Raw genomic sequence first — 16725 nt, forward strand, 5'->3', positions numbered from 1 at the left:
ACCAATTTGGTTTCAGGAAAAGTATAGGGACAAGGGAAGCAATTTTAGGCCTCAGATTAATAGTAGAAGGAAGATTAAAGAAAAACAAACCAACATACTTGGCGTTTATAGACCTAGAAAAGGCTTTCGATAACGTAGACTGGAATAAAATGTTCAGCATTTTAAAAAAATTAGGGTTCAAATACAGAGATAGAAGAACAATTGCTAACATGTACAGGAACCAAACAGCAACAATAACAATTGAAGAACATAAGAAAGAAGCCCTAATAAGAAAGGGAGTCCGACAAGGATGTTCCCTATCTCCGTTACTTTTTAATCTTTACATGGAACTAGCAGTTAATGATGTTAAAGAACAATTTAGATTCGGAGTAACAGTACAAGGTGAAAAGATAAAGATGCTACGATTTGCTGATGATATAGTAATTCTAGCCGAGAGTAAAAAGGATTTAGAAGAAACAATGAACGGCATAGATGAAGTCCTACGCAAGAACTATCGCATGAAAATAAACAAGAACAAAACAAAAGTAATGAAATGTAGTAGAAATAACAAAGATGGACCGCTGAATGTGAAAATAGGAGGAGAAAAGATTATGGAGGTAGAAGAATTTTGTTATTTGGGAAGTAAAATTACTAAAGATGGACGAAGCAGGAGCGATATAAAATGCCGAATAGCACAAGCTAAACGAGCCTTCAGTAAGAAATATAATTTGTTTACATCAAAAATTAATTTAAATGTCAGGAAAAGATTTTTGAAAGTGTATGTTTGGAGTGTCACTTTATATGGAAGTGATCTGAGTATTTCAATTTCAATTTTTGTAAGGTAATTTCTCAAAGAAAGAACAGTTTCACAGCCTTAATCTTTTTCTGTGCTTTTATATATAGATTATAATTACTTTATACAAAATGTCAATGATGAGTAGCTTACCATTTAAAAATTACACCCTTTTAACAACTGAATTTTAGAATTCTTTTATTTTTCAGCTGCAATATCTCTGTTGGAGGACCAGATAAAAATCTGAAAACTGTGCAATTAAAAGGTCTCTATGGTATCAAATTTCAGTATAAATTTCAACTTTGAGATTCAACTCAACATAAGTATATAAAAAATTGTGAATTTGAGCAAAAAAATTCTTGATTTCCACAACCAGGTTAGTGAGCATATAGAGTTATTCTATTATTTCTAAGGTATTTTAAACCATGAGAACCCACATTTCTTAAAAATTACCTAAGAAGTACCTTATTATATGGGATGGTATGGCTCAAGCTCGTTTTTAAGGGCAACAGGTGCCCAGGTGCTCACCAACCATGCTAACTTGAACCAATATCTGTTTCAGTTCCTCCTGGCAGCTAATGAACTGTGCATCTGCGGAGAGGTCCAGTTAAGAACATCTGATGTTTGACTGCCCTGCTGTAGGGGGGGGGGCCAAAGACCGGGCCACCCTGAAACTTAGAGGACGGGGGAAAATTGGTCACTCACAAGCAGCGAGTCAATGTGGCAAGAGCTGCATTTTCGGACCGTGTGGGAGTTCCCACATGCGGTTGCTCTGTTCAACCGGCATCCATAGTTTACTTAAGGGAAAGACTCTTACCACATTGCCGTGGGAAGCTAACCCTGAGTATGCCTGACCACCAGCCAATTATTAGGGCTCCAAGCACTATAAAATGATGGACAAGTACTTGCAGGCAGTCAGTGACCTAGACATGACAGCAAATTGCTGCCTAGACAAAATAAATTTTATTATGGATGTCATATATATTTTTAGTAGTTGACAGGGTGCACCTACCATTTTAGCAAATATATGACAAGTGAGCGGTTGGGATGTATCAACCGGAGGTGTATGGCACTGTGCTTAGTCCACTCACGCAGTTAGGTAAGCTGTAGGAGTTATGTTAGGATGCTGGTCGCTAAACTGTTTGAGACTCAGTTGCTGTTTGTGGCATAGACATTCGGTCTTACGCTTTAGGGTGACCGAATGGGGTGGTGGTGGGAGAAATGCCAAGCAAACAAAATATTAAGAAAGAATTTGTAAGTTTCATTTCAAAATGAAATTCCTACTTCTGAAGCAGATGACAATCCTCAAAATTTACAAACTGAATATGATGATCTGATAGAAAAAGAAAGTAAATGTCATGTTTCCAACAAAGAGAATAAAATTAAAATTAACAATTTACTTCTGAGTTCTGGAATTGAGTAATGAATTTAAATTGACAGAACATATAGTTAAATTAACAAGAAACCGAGCAAAAGAACAAGGTATTTTACCTGAATTACAAAAAAGGAGAAAATCAAATGTAATAAGTGAAGATAAAATACAAAAAGGTTAGAAATTATTATAAAGATGATGAAAGTAATAGTTTGATGCCTGGAAGAAACAATTGTGTTTCATTGAAGGAAAATGGTACTAAGTTTCAAAGACAAAAATGGTTATTGCTCAAAATGGTGTGTTGTTGCAGGGGGGCATCTGTTACTCATAATGTATGTATCTGTTTATACCACCAGAATGTAAAGTTGATGATTGATGGGTCCAATCTTAAAGTTTATTATAAAGACCTTTTGGATATTCTGGTACAAAAAACAAATAATTATGACTGCATGATGGGTAAATGCCAAGAATGTCCAGGTAAACAGGCCTTGGTTGACATGTTTGAAGAGTGAAGAAGACTCAGTGCCAGACAATATAGAATAATATGGATGATACAAGACAGAACTGAAATGATGGCAACTGTAAAATCATGAGAATTCTTTGAAATAAACTTGAAAACCTAAATATTCATCATTTTAAAATGGTAAAAGATGGTATTATTGTGATTTTTGGCGAAACTTGTATAAAAAAAAAAAATAAAAATTCTGCAGAAATGTTTGAAAATGATGCCTTATAAATTACAGTTAATACAAAGTTTAAATATCGATGATTAAAAGTCTTACGTTTTTGTATGGAGTTGCAGGAATGTGTTGAAAATGACAATGTCTTTTTCATTGCCTAATTTTTGGTGATGAATGAACGTTTCACATTAGTGGAAAAGTTAATAGACATAATGTAAGAATACGGGGTATAGAAAATCCAAAAGATAGTTAACAACAAATACGCAATTCCCCTAAAGTGAACATGTTTTGCACTGTACCTCATGAAAGGGTGTACCGGCCATTCTTTTTTCACGAAGTGACAGTAACTTTTCCTTTCTTTTTCCTGTTTAGCCTCCGGTAATTACCATTCAGATAATACTTCAGAGGATGAATGAGGATGATATGTATGAGTGTAAATGAAGGGTAGTCTTGTACAGTCTCAGTTCGACCATTCCTGAGATGTGTGGTTAATTGAAACTCAACCACCAAAGAACACCATTATCCACGATCTAGTATTCAAGTCCATGTAGAAATAACTGACTTTACTAGGACTTGAACGCTAGAACTCTCGACTTCGAAATCAGCTGATTTGGGAAGACGTGTTCACCAGTAGACCAACCTGGTGGGTTGAAGTGACAGTAACTGGAGTAATTTATCTGACATGTTAACTGAATGGCTAATGCCTCAACTCAAGGAAGATAGTGACAACTTCGTTTTTATACAAGATGGAGCCCGCCTCACTGGCAATTACAGGTCAGAAATTATCTGGATGAAGACCTTCCCTGGCGATGAATTGATCGTGCAAAGTGAGGAAAACATGGTCTTTATAGGCATTGGCCACCACATAGTCCAGACTTAATGCCTTGCAACTACTTTTTATGGGGTTATGTAAAAGACAAAGTTTTTTCTTTCGCACAACTAAGTTGTTGATATCAACGACTTAAAACAATGCATCACAAATGCTGCTGCTACCATTGACTAGCATACACATACACATGTTTGGGACAAATTCGACTACCATCAATATCTGTCATGTTATAACAAACGGTGCACACACTGAACATTTATAAATAAAAACTTAAAGAATTTTTCTATATAATCATTAAGTAATCATCTCAACTCTTAAAAAATAAACTTTTAATAAGCTATCGAAAGTGAATATTTCATTTGTAATCACCCTGCACTCTTATGCCACTTATCCCAGATGTGGAAATCAAGCATTTTTTGCTTAAATTCACAATTTTTTTACACTTACTTTGAGTTGAATCTCAAAGTTAAAATTTATACTGAAGTTTGATACCATAAAGACCTTTTATATGTGCAATTTTCAGGTTTTTATCTCATCCCTCAACAGAGATATTGCAGCTGCAAAAATTGAAAAAAATAAAAAATTCAGTCTTTAAAAGGGTGTAATTTTTAAAGAGTAAGCTACTCACAATTAATATTTTATATAAAGTAACTATACTCGTATATAAATGCACAGAAAAAATTCAAGCTGAGAAACTGTTCCTTCTTTAAGAAATTACCCTACAAAGATTGAATTTTGTTCATTCACATTCAATAACTTTGGGCTACAAAGTGTACATGAACAAAGTTATATTAGGTATGTAAATAGGGCTTTGACTTATAGGCCAGAATGTACTGAACACAATCCAGTTTATTTAAAAAGCCTAGGACAACCCAGTGCTGAATAATTTAGAAAATCATAGAGATGCCTGCAAACGCGAAAAACAGCATGAGACTTAAAACAAAAATGGCTGCCATTTTTGAACCAGATAAAATACAAATTTTTTTAAATTAGTTTTGAAATACTAAAACAAAAGACAATGCACCTACAAAATATGAATTTTTTTCTGAGATGGTATGGCAACCAGTGCTGGGTCACTTGGAACAGATGACTCATAGTGGCGGTAAGAGGGAGGTAATTTCTCCTTACCCAAGAAACAATTGAAGCAAATCAAATCATGCAAGTGCAGCAGACTGCTACACTAGGCATTTCTGATTAAAGTGTAAAGAATTCTGCATGACAACCTTCAGTTCCACCCCTACAAGATGATGTTTGTGTAGAACTTAGTAAAACTGACTGCGTGTCTCATAAAGCAGCATGTGTGTTCATCCTTGAAAATGTCCACCAAGACGCCATTATCCTTTCAAGTGAAAAGGCACATTTTCACCTTTCTGGATGTCAATAAACAGAATTATCAATACTGGGCTGCTAACAACCCATGAGAACTTCACCAGCAACCACTTAATAGTAAATATGTTATACTGTGATGTGTAATTTCAAAATTTGGCATAATAGGCCCATATTTTTTTGAGCAGTCAAATGACAGAGTAACAATAATGGCTCATCAGTACATAATGATGTTGTGCGATTTTTGCTACTGAAACTGAACGAACTTGGTTTCAACAAGCTGGTGCCACTGCCCATATGACAAAGAGTTTCCATGGATGTTCTTCGTGAAACCTTTCCAGGACATTTGATTTCACAACATGGCGACATTCCCTGGCCAGTGAATTCACCTGACCTGGTTGTTTGTGCCTTTTTCCTTTGGGGCTATCGTAAAGATAAAGTCTACTGCGGTCGACCACATTCAATTGCAGAACTTAAGGAAGCCATTCAATGTGAAATTGCAGCAGTTCCATGAGCATTGAAATATTTTAGAAAAAGGTTAAGTAAGTGCATACAGAAAAACAGGAAACATTTGGATGACATAATTTTCAAGTAAAATATGGAATATTGTTAAGTAAAACTATCTAAATTGCTTTTTAATCTGATACATTAAACTTTGAACTACATTGTACTATGAAATACATTATTTTTACTGTCCATCCAAAATCACCAGATCATTCTGCCAGACCCTGTAGTTAAGTTTTGAGCATAATTTAATAATTTAAACACAAAAATATATGATACCACCATGATGAATTCAACATACATGAAAATATATTTAAATATAGAGCTAAAACTAAATTAACTGCTAAATATAAACCAAGTTGATACATAAATAAATATGAGATTGCCAATTCACTATTCTCACACACAAAGGCAGCAAATTGCTGACATTACAAGCAAATGGATTAACAGTGGAGAAGAATAATTTCTCTACTGACTAATATTGGATAAATTTATATAAACAATATATTCTAATGTATTTAAAATAGTTTTTTTAGTAAATTTTTTTTTTTTAAATATCGCGAGCAACACCATGGTTTTCAATTCAATGAGTTATTAAATGGAGTGATATGGAAAAATACATTTTTGATTATTTTTTTAAAGAATTACTGAGTTTGACCAACATTTTCCCTGGTATTTTTAACCCTATGATTTTGGGACTTAAGTGCCAAAAATAGAACATAATAAATATATGAAGAAAAAAGAATTGAGAAAACTAGGGAATCATGAGTTCCCCAAAATGACAAAAGACGTAAGTTATTCCAATAACAAAAGACAAACTATTCCTGTGATAAAGTGTCTGACTAAGAGGTTATTTTTGATATGTTGTATTCAATTATAAATGGAAAGACAGTTTTAGAAATAACTTTTTTAGTTACTTTTAACTGCATTTTTAGAACTAACAAATATGAAACACGAAAGAATTTATTCCATTTTATTAAAATTGCTGAATAACCTAATATTAATCCTCATTCAGATCTGCTTAAAAATTAATAACAGTTATGATACTTAAATAAAATTAATCAGATAAAAGAAAGAATAAAAATGTTTAACGGTAGTTGTTTATTACCTTCAAAAGATGTCTGCTCAGTGAAATATAGTAATCTTTTAACAAGGATCGAACATTCTTTTGTTTTTCAGGAGGCAGTAAATTATTTTTAGGTAATGGTATTTGATACTTATCTGATAGGCAACGTATACTTCGTGGAACTAAACCTGCAATCATTAAAATATGTATAATTAAACAAAAACAAACTTAAATAATAATAAAAAAGCAAAAATTATTACAAAAAAAAATCCAATAAAATTAAGCTTTAACAGTTTTACTACCACATATCTACAAAATATATAAATTATCAAATTTCATAAAACATTTCCACAAACTGTTTGATGTGAACAACTTAATTATAAACTAAACATTATTTAATTACATACAGCAAAATAGTTCTAATTAAGTTACCGCAGTTTATTAAACAACTTTAATATTACAACCATTGGCTGGAAATTTCATTAGTTGTTTTGCCAATTTCACTTGAAATTGTACACACATCAAATTTTTAATGTTCATTGCTAATATTCAGAAATATTAAATAGAATGTAATAAACATTTATCAAGACAAGTAATTTATGCCTTTTATTTATAACATAAAAATATAATGTTAATTTATACAACTAAATTTTTTTACCATTATTTTATCTTGTGTTCAATTCAAATATATAACATATTTTATTCATTTGTATTATATTTTCTTTTTTTTTATTTAAAACATTATGTGTCATCGATTGCTACAGTCATTAGACACGAGAAAATGCCAGCAGTGAAACCCCAAGCAGAATTAAATTTAGTAATCAATAGGAAAAAAATGATTAAATGTAGATTAGAACATTGGCATTTTATCCCTTCTTTCATACACTTGCATTACAAAATGCTACTCCTTAAAATGTTCTAGCTGTTGTGGAACAACCTTACATTTTATTTAGGTATTATAAACCTGAATTCTACTCAACTTGTTACAGAAGATTTCATCATATAATGTAACAGTTATCAAATAATCAATTCACTGGTTCTCTGTAGCTCACTCATTACTTTTGTTACTATGTATTATTTTATCAATTTGATTGATTTAAATAATATTCTGCAAGTCTCTGTAATCTAATATTCTCTATCTAATGCAGGTTTCTTGGTTTGGAGCAAGTAGCTGCATTCTTTGTTCATGAATAGAGTGAGCTTGTTACATCTATGAATTGCCAAACCCAGATATGTTGTAGATTATACCTAATATGAGAATGGTTGCCGAGGGCAATATTGAGGAAATAATTTGCAAAAAAATATAACTGGTTTAGCTGGGCCTAAAACTATCAATCTCCTACACAATAAGGCTAGTGCTAACCACTTTTCCCAGTCTGATGTACAAATCCTATTATTTTCATCAATACATCTAATTCACAACTTTAATAGTATGTTTAATAACTTCTTTTTACAGATTTATTTGATTTACTGTTTTTTTTTTTCACACGGTTGCGATAATGAATTATCTTTCACAACAGTAAGTACGACTACAAAACATAAAAATAAAAAAAAATCACACTTATCAGATGTCTAACAATTAAGATTCAATATTACCAACAGTATAAAAATTTTATGTTACCAACACAAAATAATGATCACCAGCTTCTTTAAGTTTCCTATTTTACTGACAGACGAAGGCAAACACCATTTATCCTGCTTCTCAGAATTAGACATACAACATCTATATCAGAGTAATTTCTTCTTCTTTTTTAATGCTCATATGTTGATATTACATTTCATATGTAACTTTTCAAAAACCCCTCTGTCCAATAAAAAAACCACATTATTTCAACAAATTTACATTATCCTTTATGCACAGTACAACATTACCTCTTTGATGTCAGTTCACTTCTCTTATATAAAATTAGAGGATGTAAAATTCAATAATTTTTTGACATAATTTTTTTTTTATAACAACAATAATATTGTTATGATTTAAATTAACATTTGTTTTTTGTTGTAAATTTTAACATTAACTTTTTTGTAATAGTTAGATACATATTTTTAAAAAAACTTTGCAAATATCTAATGGTCAAAGCTTCCTGATAGTAGAAATTAGATACATCTGATGACAAAAGTGAAAAAACTATATACTGTCAATTGGTGGTAAATGTTTTTCTCTAAATGTTTCATCAGAAAGTGATAGTAACGTAAAAACAAATAATTTAATGACTTTACAACCTCCAGTTATATAGTTACAATAATCTGAAAACAAATCTGGTAATCCAAGTGGTGTGAAATTAACAAACAGCCAAATATATACATTTATATTTGATAACAAAAGTCCTTCTTCAAAAATCATTCCTTTTTATTATTTGACCATAATTTTTTATGATGTGGAAAATACTACCTAAATGTTAAATATCTTATTTAAGCATTTTTTTGATCACCTAAAATAACAAAAGTTACAGTTTTTTACTCTTATTCTAAAATCACTGCTAAAAAAATTATTTTATAGTGTTTTGTTAGTACTGTCTCCCTCTATGAATCATGAGACCTTGCCAATGGTGAGGGGACTTGAGTGCTCAGTGATAAAGAGCAGCTGGACCGAAGGTGCAACCATATCGGAGAGGTATCTGTTGAGAGCCAGACTAAGGAATGATTCCTGAAAGAGGGCGGCGGCTCTTTCAGTAGTTGTTAAGGGCGTAGGTCAGGACGACTTAAACACCCATATCAACATCACTAAATCTTCTGAGTACTGCACAGCTGAAAGCAATGGAAAACTACAGCTGCATTTTTACCAAAAAAATGAAGCTCTCTGCAGTTTCATATAACAAAGATGGAGGCGCCTTCCTTGGTAAAATATTCCAGAAGTAAACTAGTCCCCCATTCGGATCTCCGGGTGGAGAGAAAATTAAAAAATAACATTCTACAAGTCGGAGCATGTAATGTTAGAAGTCTAAAGGTTGGTAGGTTAGAAAATCTACAGAGTAAAATGGATAGGATAAATGTAGATATAGTAGAAATTAACGAGGTTCAGTAGGAACGACTTTTGGTCAAGTGATTTTTTAGAATAATTAACTCAGCTTCAAATAATGGCCAGACAGGAGTAGGTTTCGTAATGAACAAGAAGATAGGGAAGAGAGTAGAGTAATTCAAAATGCATAGTGATAGAATCATTGTAATAAGGATAAAACCAAAACCTAAACCGACGATGTTAACGTCTATATGCCCACAAGCGCCCATGATGATGATGAGGTAGTGTGTACACAAAAAAAAATTGACGAAGCAATTAAACACATAAAAGGGATAAAAAAATTTAATAATAGTTATTGGAATGCAAGCATTGGAAAAGACAAGGAAGGAAATATAGTGAGTGAATAAGGGCTGGGCAAAAGGAATGAAAGAGGGGACCAACTTACAGAGTTTTGCACAAAGTATAATTTAGTAATTGCCAACATCCAGTTTAAAAATCATAATAGAAAAATATACACATAGAAAAAGCCAGGTGACACTGCAAGGTATCAGATAGATTATGTCATGGTTCAGCAAAGATTTAGAAATCAACTCGTTGACTGCAAAGCTTACCCTGGAGCAGACATTGATAGCGACCATAATTTAGTAATAATGAATGTAGATTGGGGTTTAAAAACCTAAAGAAAAGGTGTCAGATGAATCAGTGGAATTTAGAGAAGCTTAAGGAAGAGGAAGTGAAGAAGATTTTTGAGAACATCGCAAGAGGTCTGAGTAAAAAAGATAAGGTAGAAAATGTAGAAAATGGGAGAATGTTAAAAAGGAAATTCTTAAATCAGCAGAAGTGAACTTAGGCGGAACAAAGAGAACTGGTAGAAAACCTTGGATATCTGAGGATATATTGCAGCTGATGGATGAGCGTAGAAAATATAAGAATGGTAGTGATAAAGAAAGTAAAAGGAACTATTGACAATTAAGAAATAATATAAACAGGAAATGCAAACTGGCAAAAGAAATGTGGATCAAAGAAAAGTGTTCAGAAGTGGAAAGAGAAATGAACATTGGTAAAATAGATGGAGCATACAGGAAAGTTAAGGAAAATTTTGGAGTACATAAATTAAAATCTAATGTGTTAAACAAAAGTGATACACCGATTTACAATACGAAACGCAAAGTCGAAAGGTGGTTGGAATATATTGAAGAGTTATACGGAGAAAATGAATTAGAAATTGGTGTTATAGAAGAAGAAGAGGAAGTTGAAGAGGATGAAAAGGGAGAAACAATACTGAGATCTGAATTTAAGAGAGCATTAAAAGATTTGAATGGCAGAAAGGCTCCTGGAATAGACAGAATACCTGCAGAATTACTGCACAGTGTAGGTGAGGAAGCGATAGATTATATAAACTGATATCTACGAAAACGGGGAAACTCTATCAGACTTCAAAAAGAGTGTTAGTCATGATATCAAAGAAAGCAGGAGCAGATAAATGTGAAGAATACAGAACAATTAGCTTAAGTAGTCATGCATCAAAAATCTTAACTACAATTCTGTACAGAAGAATTGAGAGGAGAGTGGAAGAAGTGTTGGGAGAAGACCAATTTGGTTCAGGAAAAGTATAGGGACAAGGGAACCAATTTTAGCGCTCAGATTAATAGTAGAAGGAAGATTAAAGAAAAACAAACCAACATACTTGGCATTTATAGACCTAGAAAAGGCATTCGATAACGTAATCTGAAATAAAATGTTTAGCATTTTAAAAAAAGTAGGGTTCAAATACAGAGATAGAAGAACAATTGCTAACATTTACAGGAACCAAACATCAACAGTAATAACTGAAGAACATAAGAAAGAAGAAGTAATAAAAAAGGGAGTCTGACAAGGATAGGATAGGGTGTTCCCTATCCCTGTTACTTTTTAATCTTTACATAGAACCAGCAGTTAATGATGTTAAAGAACAATTTAGATCCGGAGTAGCGGTACAAGGTAAAAAGATAAAGATGCTACAATTTGCTGATGATATAGTAATTCTAGCCGAGAGTAAAAAGATTTAGAAGGAACAATGGACGGTATGGATGAAGTCCTACGCAAGAACTACCTCATGAAAATAAACAAAAATAATGAAATGTAGTAGAAATAATGAAGATGGACCACTGAATGTAAAATAGGAAGAAAAAAGATTATGGAGGTAGAAGAATTTTGTTATTTGTGAAGTAGAATTACTAAAGATGAATGAAGCAGGAGCGATATAAAATGCCGAATAACAAGGAAAAACAAGCCTTCAGTCAGAAATATAATTTGTTTACATCAAAAATTAATTTAAACATCAGGAAAAGATTTCTGAAAGTATATGTTTGGAGCGTAGCTTTATATGTAAGTGAAACTTGGACGATCAGAGTACCTGAGAAGAAAAGATTAGAAGTTTTTGAAATGCGGTGCTACAAGAGAATGTTAAAAATCAGATGGGTGGATTAAGTGAAAAATGAAGAGGTGTTGCGGCAAATCAATGAAGAAAGAAGCATTTGGAAAAATATAGTTAAAAGAAGAGACAGACTAATAGGCCACATATTAAGGCATCCTGGAATAATCGCTTTAATATTGGAGGGACAAGTAGAAAGAAAAAATTGTGCAGGCAGGCAATGTTTGGAACATGTAAAACAAATTGTTATGGTTGTAGGATGTATACTGAAATGAAATGACTAGCAGTAGATAAGGAATCTTGGAGAGCTGCATCAAACCAGTCAAATGACTGAAGACAAAAAAAGTGAGTACTGTTTATTTTTCAACTAAAACTTATCATTTTTTCTCTTTTATCATTTTTTTATCATCACCCAAAGAAAAAAATAAATAATAAAAATAACCATAAAAAAAACTTATACAATCACCACCAAAAAAAAAATTAAACAAGATAAAAATCTCATACATATCATATTTCTATAATCAGCCAAAGAAAAAAAGAAAAACTAAATATTAAAATTATTTATTTAATACTGAATACATTTTCATCAATGTCTATTGATGATAACTTAACAATTAAATAACAATCTAGGTTTAAATTTTAAGTAACAATTTTGTAAACTTTTTATTTAACGTAATCTAGTTTTCCAACTTATAAATCTATTACTAAATTTTCAGAATACAGTACTGAAATGTTTTCATTAAAAGTCAAATTATCAAGTCTAATGTAGAGACAAGCAAAAACTCACCTGCATAATCTTCACCACAATATTTGCAAAAACTTAATATAATGCTTATATTGTTATGCTCTTCTTTATCCATTGTAGTTAAAACTGTTAATACATTGCCAAGAAGAGGAAGAGCTTCTTTATAAGCAAATATACCTGATGTAACCAAATCACCATAAAACCGAAGATCTACTCTTAATTTGCTCGGATTAGCTATCTATAAAAAAAAAAAGTTTATAATTACCAGGAAACCAGATGTGCAATTCATTAACAAAATCCACTTTAAAAATGCTGAACCTTATGGCAACTTTGCCTACTGACTGCACAGTAAGTTATGTTTAATAAAAACTTTTATCTTTTCTTACATTATTGAATTATACTTTTTTTAAATATTTGAGAGCCAATGTTATATTACAATAACAGCTATTATTTCTTGTATTTGCCATTGTTGTAGCAGTATAATGTTGCATTATACCAACTTAATTTAGTGCATCAAACAGTGTAACAGAAATGGAATAAATTTTATGAAATCATTTGACTATAATTCCATCTACCAGTGTCTACATAAAACTTCATTTTTTATCTAACCATACATTGTCCACTCTTCAAAGAACAGTATTACTGCAAAAGTTTTCTCATGATAAATTAGTAAAAAAAGCACTATAGCAGCTAATTCAATAAAAGTAGAGACGAAAGCAAAGTTCTCAAGATGCTGCAAAGAATGCTGATTTCATTCATCACAATAAAACTTGTAAATTTAAGTAATTCATGCAACTTACATAATTCATAAGTCATACTTTCCTTATACTACTACTATATGGTGATCAGCTCTGTCCCAGAGGACTCCAGGGCAAAGCCTCACTTAAAGGACTCTAGCTCGGGATCCAAAGGGATAAAGCGGATCAAGGGTATGCGGTCCACATGGGCCAATATATCCTCAAAAAAGAAGTCAAGCATTTCAGTCGAGTTTACACAGCTGGTCAACTCATACCTTTCTGAATGTTCCTTTATGGTTGCTGAACTGGCGTTGAAAAATGAGAACCTCTAAGGTGCAAACCGTGCACTTGATTCAGTCATTTCTTGACTGTCGGCCAAGGTGGATTAGGTGGTGGAAGGAGTTAACGACTTCACACCATAAATGGGGAGGGTCCTTGGAAAGATCCACATTTCTCTGAAATGGATGGAGAAGGTAAAAAAGCTTGTCTCCTTCACTGTGGTAACAGCCATGCCAGGGCCTAAGCGGGTTAGTCCTCCACCGCCAGTCCAAGTACTGGCTATCAAAATTAAGCAGGCCACCGCCAAGGTGGCCCCTGTGATGCCTAGTCTGGCAGCTTTGTCTGCAATGACAGAGCTGACCCTGAAGAAGGTCCTGGACCTGCAGAAGGAAAGGTTCCAGATTTCCCAGGTCACAAAAACAATGGAATCTTCATGGATAATGTTAATGAGCAGCAGGTGAAGCGGCTGCTGGAGGCCGACGTTCTTAGGAAGAAGGGGCTGAAGGCTCAGTTCCTGGCTGAGCAGAGGCGACAAATATTGGTCTACAATTTGCCAAAGGGAATGAAGGTAGAGGAGCCTGAATGAAATCCTCAGTGCTTTACACAAGGGCTTCCTCAAAGGGACCAGATTGGTCCGGCAGTTGGGGCTGAAAGAGACCTCAAAGAGCCACTGGATAACTGAGACCTTGCCAAAGAGCCGGCAGGTCTTGGTGGCCGGTGATCGGCTGTTCCTTGGGTGGACCTCTTGCAGGGTACCCCAGTGTTTCAAATGTCAAGGCTTTGGGTATACCTCTCTCTGCTGTAGAGCACAGTTGGAGATGTATGGTCACAGGGCAGTTAACTGCCCTAATAAGACCACACCTGCAAAGTGCACTCCCTGTGCATCAGTGAAAGGCTTTGATGCTGAACATCAGGTTGGGAGCAAACAATGCAGATCGCATGAAATAGTCCAGGCGAAGATCGTGAACAACACAGCATATGGCGACGCCTGAATTGGAGGAAGCTTTCAAGGACGGTTGTCATTTTGTTGAATGCTTGCAACTGGGGCAGTTAAACCTGCATCATTCCCGGATAGCCACCAATGAAGCCATGAGGATCCTTGAGGAGTATGACCTTGAAGTCCTCCTGGTCAAGAAGCCATACACAGTCAGATATAGGGTGGCTGGCTTCCAGATGGTTGATGTTATTCAATCTCATGGGGGATGGCCACTCTCTGCAATTGTTGTTGGCTCAGTGTCATTGGATGTCTTATGGATGCCCCAGTTTTCTGGCAAGCAGTGCACCTTCGTGAAAGTCACAACGGGTACGCTCGATGTCATACTGGTGTTGGGATACTTCCAGCTTCGATGGAGTATCGATGATTGTTAGCGAAGTTGGGGTTGATTCTGGACGGTCTCCAAGACATCAGAGTGCTGGTTGCTCTGGGCGCTATAGCAAAGTCTTCCACTCACTAACCCAAGATACTGGTCTCACACAGTTCGTTGAAGCCAGGAACCACTACTTGCTTAATGAAGCAGAACCGCTGACTTTCTCTTCTGAACTGGGGGAAAGTTACATCAACGTCATCTTCGTGACAGGCAATCTGCTTAGGTGTACAAGTAGTTGGACTGTCTGGCCCGAGTCTAGTGTGAGTTATCAAAGACTTATAACCTATGGTGGTGTTCCAAGAACTCCAGATTTGGGTCACTTTAATCTAAGGGGCCTGGATCAGCACAGGCTGCAGCGTGAGTGTGCAACTGCCTTACAGGGGTTAGAATGGCGCATGGAGCACAGGGAGGAGGTGGAATTGATGGCTGAGAACAATTCATGGCATGAGTATGTTGACGTCATCAAGGAAGCCAAACTCAAGTTTTGGCAAGACTCCATGCATGAGTTGCACAGCACAATCCCTGGCAACTCGTGAAGTCATCTTACCAGCCAAAGCTATTGCACGTGCTGTCCAGTGTTCAATGCGGGTTTGGTGGTCGTGACCACACTTTAACATGTGTGGCGACTTACCAGGCATTCCTGGATACTCTGTTTCCAGATGTTCCAGAGGGTGAAGCAGAAGTCGGCGTCAGAGCAGGTGAGACACCATTCCCTGATGGGGGCGGGCTGAATATCCTGTAGATATAGGCCGAGTAGTTTCTTGAATGGCAATGAGTTAGGACCGGGGATTGACCAACTTGACCCGGATATTTTCTATCATCTGCTGCCTGTCATAAGAGAGCCACCTGGCAGACTGTTCTCGGGGTGCCTAAACTAGGGTTGCTTTCCGACTTGTTGGAAGGTGGCTTTAGTGAGGATGCTTTTAAAATCAGGAAAGGATCCAAGTGAGGTCAGCAGTTATCGACCCACCCATCAGCCTCTTGCCGGTAACTGGCAAGTTGCTTGAAACACTGGTTGTGGAACAGCTCTGGAAAAGCATTGTTATGAACAATTTTCTAAATCGAGGCCAATACAGCTTCGTGAAATGGGTTGGCACCAAGGATTGCATCTTAAATGCTCTTGCCGGGAAAGAAAGCACCGACCGTAAATATGTTTTGGCAATTTTTATTGACATAGAGGCAGCATTTCCCTCCTTGTGTTGGAGTTCTGTTCTCTGAGTTGGAATGCCGCAATGTTCCCGTAGCCCTACAGGCAATGGTACATGACTATTCGTCTAACCATACGGCCTGTTTAAGGATGCGCACCTAGTTGTGGAAAAGCCTGTCACCAGGGGAAGGCCGCAGGACTCCGTTCTCGGTCCCTTGCTTTAGAACCTGGTATTCGAGATTTCTGGGACTGACATTCCCAGAAGAGATCTTAGCCCAGGCTTTTGCCGATGACTGTCTCCTTTTAGTTTGTGGTAACTCATGACCACAGCTAGAAGACCGAGCACAGGCAACTTTGTTAACTGCAGAGGGCAGGATGGACATTAAAAATTTATGAGTTTCTGTGCCCAAGATGAAGTTTATACTTCTCAAGGGTGCAGACACATTATCATATAGTCGTAACCCCCATATTAAGTATAAAGGCTGTGTAATCATGCGAGTTCAAGTTTATAACCATCTAGGCGTTTTGT

At 35.1% G+C, this 16725-nt stretch overlaps 1 protein-coding gene across 5 annotated transcripts in view; it reads right to left on the minus strand.

The window, feature by feature from the left end:
• The window catches only part of LOC142323132 (regulator of nonsense transcripts 2-like), a 115000-nt gene that overhangs the window by 66077 nt on the left and 32198 nt on the right, over positions 1-16725 (minus strand). For all 5 annotated transcript variants that reach the window (XM_075362370.1, XM_075362374.1, XM_075362373.1 and 2 more), the window contains exons 5-6: positions 12709-12904; positions 6592-6737 (exon numbers count right to left, since the gene is read on the minus strand). In XM_075362370.1, the coding sequence (XP_075218485.1) occupies positions 6592-6737; positions 12709-12904 (342 nt within the window). The remainder of the gene's footprint in view (positions 1-6591; positions 6738-12708; positions 12905-16725) is intronic.

Source organism: Lycorma delicatula, chromosome 4 (assembly GCF_047948215.1).
Source record: "Lycorma delicatula isolate Av1 chromosome 4, ASM4794821v1, whole genome shotgun sequence".
Classification (NCBI taxonomy): Eukaryota; Metazoa; Arthropoda; class Insecta; order Hemiptera; family Fulgoridae; genus Lycorma; species Lycorma delicatula.